The following is a 4,500-nucleotide window of genomic DNA, read 5'->3' as shown; positions in this document are numbered from 1 at the left end:
AATTAACCATTTAATCGATAAAGCAATGGGTGAATTAAAACATAACATAATATTCATCATCAGCTAAAGAATATATAATAAAGAATATATAAGAATATATAATAGAATATATGTATATATGTATATATAATATATAAGACAAAGAAAAAAAAGGCACGTTCAGTGAAACGCACATGACACCTGAAGTTTGAAACATGAGGTGCGCGAATCTGTCAATCAAGACTCTACTGCCCGCCCCTCGCCGCTGATTGGTCGGAGTTCGTGCCCAGTCAGCCAGGTCCAACAGGCGTGTACTCTGCACATGACGTCAGGGCATCCCACCACAGGACATCCATACAGCAGACCCGAGAAAAGCAAAAGATCACCACCAAACATCAAACACTGAATGTAAGTCAGTTTGCATTGATCTTGTTTTATTTAATGTCTTCTCTATAAAGCTTCCGTATTTCCATGACTTCTAGTGTTGAGTCTTCAACAAGCATGTGCTTAGATCAAAAATGATTATTCAAAATAAATACTTATACATAACAAAGTTGCTATTGCTTTAATGCCAGATATATCGAATTAATTAATCTAAGAAACTTTTGTATTTATTCAAATTTGATACGACTTTCTTGAGAAATGTGTGTGTGTGTTTGTATGTAATAGTATATTTGAATTTCCTAATATACATATAATGTGTTTTATTCCTTACAGCTCATGAACATACTTTAAATCAAGATGAAAACATTAAAAGCAAAGTTCAAGAAGTCAGAGGTAAGAACCAGTCCCGTGCTAAGAATGCTATTCTTCCTACTTCAGTATGTTTGCCTTTTAATATGAGCCATTATGTTTCCAAAACGCTTTTATATAGTGGGCCTACCTAAGTTGTCGAGTATTTTGGTGACTTGTTGCTTTGTAAGTCCATATGTGTTTTAGCAGTAGAAGAGCAGACAGCACCTGAAACCAGAGACCTCTTCTAATGTTCAATTATTGAAACACATTCATTCACTCACACTCACATACTCAGTTTATGATGAAGTCTGCGCTCTTCATTGTTAGCCTAAACAGCTTTTATGGACCTTCTTCTTCACTAACATTAATAAAACATTATGTTATTGGATCTGAGCCCACTGTGTGAAGGTGAAATACACCATCCTGGTATTCTGAATGAATTGTGTGTGTGTTTTCCTCCGACTGAGGTTGTGTTGGGATGAACAGATAGATGAGCCACTGTAGGGGAGAGAAAGTGAGCTGGATGTTTTCTCTTTGTTTTTATCCTATCTTTCATCCAAAATTCATGTCTGGGTTAGATGTCCACATACTGTGTGCTTTTGGTGGAGGCGTAAAGTCAACATAGATATATCTGTGTGTTAGAAAAGATTCATTTGTCATTTTGTCATTCATTCATTTGTTTTTGCATGAAGGAAATTAAACCTTTTTATCCGTCATTTCTTCTCAGTGGTGATTCTTAATAGATACAATATAATTCAGTATACTTTCATGGATTACAGTAGAGAAAATATTAAACACACAACCCGTAGTATACTACTATTTACTAATGTAAACTATTTACACATGCACGTAATAACTGTACTGCCTTCAGTACATGCTGATTTATATGTTATATATAAAAATAAATACATTTCTGCTGTTATATATTAATTATTTATATGCAGAAATAATATATAAATAGAAAATAAAATGATGGTTCTCAACAGATATAATATAATGCAATGTATTTTTATGTAATTAGTAAACAAAAATGAACATGCAACCAAATATAGACCTAATATAAACTATTTATGCAGGATGCTAGTTATTGTTCGTACTGCTTTTAATTTGTGCTGATAAATATATAAATATATTAATAGTATTACATTTATTTTTTTTATAAATAAATGTTCTTATATATTCTCATTTCTCATTTCGATTTAAGTAATTTTGTTATATGCATTTGTCGTTTTTAATTTTTTTAATGAAAAAAAAATTCCACTTATTTTTATCTCAGTTTTAGTACTTTTATAACTTCAATTTTAAAATTTTCGTTTTAATTTTTTAAGTTCAAGTTTTCCATCTAATATTTATATTTTATTTTAGCGTTTTCTTGACAATTGACCTTTTTGTGTTGTGTGTTTTTATTTTTTGTATTTTGCAAACTTAGACAAGTTATCATGGTCTATCAATCCCATGATGGTTAAATTAAGTCCTGGCCTAAATTGTTTTTGAAAGTTTTACTCGAAACATGTCACATGTCATCAACCAGCCCAGTTCTCTTCTAAAAGAAGTTCAAAAGAGCTTTTAATCAGACAAAAATATTGCTACACCTTTCGTGTGAAAAAGATGAGGCCTCAATATTAACAACAAGAAAAATGCATTAACATGCCTGTATTTGCTAAAAGCTAGTTTTGTCAACTTTTAGGAGTGCGTTAGCATATAAATGACCTCAAATGACTTAAAACCACACTGTTATTATTCTACAGCATCTGTATGGCCTCACAGGAAGTGATTTAATCAGACTGACTTAGCATAAAAGTGATGCAGTATTGTGCACTAGGCGCTGGGAGCCAACCCAAACTGTGTGTATTTATATACCTCCATTTAGTCTGATTGCTGAATGTGTATTTCCCCGTTCTGTTTTCAGAGCCGCCCCCCCCACCCCCCGATGCTAATACAGTAGCTTTGAGATCAGAGAATGATTAGGCAAGAAGTGTGATGTACAGGGAACAGCATGGACGGTAAAATAAATGGTGGTCGGAGAGAAGTGAGACAATATTGGGATGGAGAGAAAAAAAGAAGGACAACGGGCCAGGGAGGTGTGTATGTATGTGAGTGTGTGTGTGTGAGTGTGTGTGTGCGAGGCAGGGACTGCAGTGTGTGTCGTACTGTATATCCCCACAGACAGCAGAGCAGGATGGCATAGCAAGAGTTGCACAGGACAATGCTGCATTTGCAGAACAGATTTCAGCAATCGGATGTATAATCAGAGTTACATATTTAGTAGCGTTTAGGCCTTCGTGTTACAGAGAGATTAGATACAAAGTCATAACCTTGGCTGTTTTATCATGGCTTTTGCACAATGAGGAGCGGTCATGTTCAGGTTCAGTTCATTTGAACTTTTTTGCTAAAGTATGTAATGTCCTGGTTGAGAGCACGTATTTTGGATGGGTCGTGGAAAGAAGCAGAGGTTTCAGACGTCCTCTGAGCTCTATGGATCCTAATGCCATCTTTAGCCCAATGAAAAGCTTCTGCATGTGTTACGGAGTGATTACGGTATGTAAGAAATGGTATTATTTAAAATTCTTTAGCTATATCAATAAAACCCTAAATGAAGCAAGAAAAAAAAACAACAAAAAAAACAAGAAGATATTTTGGCCACGAATTAAGAATTAATTCGTTCAATATATTAAATTGTTTGTTTTAGGTAAATGGTTGCCATGTTATTATAAGATGTTCCATTATTTTAGTCTATCAGATTAGAACAAGGGAAAGAATAACTACAACATCTTCACAATTTAACTTAAACAAGAGAACGTATTTGTTCAATGTGACCACGATTTAATTAAACTAAGGGTACAAACTAGTAACATGGTCGACATTTAACTACAATGAGGAAACATCTGTGGTTGCCATTTAATTAAAACAAAAATTCTAATATGTACGCGTGGTTGCGTACATATTAAACTAAAGGAACGACTAAACTTTGCCTAAACTAAAGGAACACGTTAGTACAACATGGTCGAGATTTAATGTGGTCGCGATGTGACTTAAACGAGGGAATGAATTTATAAAACGTGGTCACAATTTAACTTAAAAAGAATGAACGAATTAGGAAAACGGTCGCGATTTAACTAAAACAAGGGAACGGATTTGTACAGTGTGGTCGCGATTTAACTAAAACGAAGTACAAGTTAATAGTCTACATGTTCACGATTTAACTAAAAGGAGGAAACGAATTATAAAAAATGGTTGTGATTTACATCAAAGAAGTACTTTGCTTTAAGTAATACATGGAAAGCAAAGTTACAATAAAAAAAAAAAAATTCTTCCTGATTTGTGAAAAACGGTAATATGATCCGGAACCGTGGGTTTTGTGATCCGTTGAACCACTATTTGAAGAGTTTCACGATTTAAACTTCAAAAGGGCTACGCAATTGATTTGAGTCAAAGTATAGGCCTTACATTAAAATAATATGTGTTTGTGTTCACATAAGTCGTGTGTGCCATAATGTGCTTTGTTCCTCTGTGTTCTTAGAGTCAGGACTGGAGTAAGACAGATGACAGGTTGTTGCAGGCTGTGGAACAGAATGATCCAGAAAAAGTAGCCACGCTGCTGGTCAAGAAAGGTCTGTGCCCGTCCAAATTGGACGTGGAGGGCAAATCAGCGTGAGTGGACCTTATGATGTAGTCTTGTCCGAAATATTACACATTTATGTAATCACGTTATAAAAAATAACACATGAACTACTCACAGGTTCCATCTTTGTGCGTCTCGAGGTCGGCTGGACTGTCTGGAGGTCA

General features: G+C 34.7%; 1 protein-coding gene across 1 annotated transcript in view; it reads left to right on the top strand.

The window, feature by feature from the left end:
• Nucleotides 1–720: 720 nt before the first annotated feature.
• The window catches only part of LOC113070303 (ankyrin repeat domain-containing protein 24-like), a 14,680-nt gene continuing 10,900 nt past the window's right edge, over nucleotides 721–4,500 (top strand). The window contains exons 1-3 of the mRNA XM_026243544.1: nucleotides 721–756; nucleotides 4,235–4,365; nucleotides 4,454–4,500. The exon at nucleotides 4,454–4,500 is cut by the window's right edge and continues 42 nt beyond it. Of these exons, the coding sequence (XP_026099329.1) occupies nucleotides 721–756; nucleotides 4,235–4,365; nucleotides 4,454–4,500 (214 nt within the window). The remainder of the gene's footprint in view (nucleotides 757–4,234; nucleotides 4,366–4,453) is intronic.

This window comes from Carassius auratus, unplaced genomic scaffold, assembly GCF_003368295.1.
Source record: "Carassius auratus strain Wakin unplaced genomic scaffold, ASM336829v1 scaf_tig00003732, whole genome shotgun sequence".
NCBI classification, from domain to species: Eukaryota; Metazoa; Chordata; class Actinopteri; order Cypriniformes; family Cyprinidae; genus Carassius; species Carassius auratus.
The sequence above is the reverse complement of the archived record's forward strand: the minus strand, read 5'-3'. Positions and strand labels throughout refer to the sequence as shown.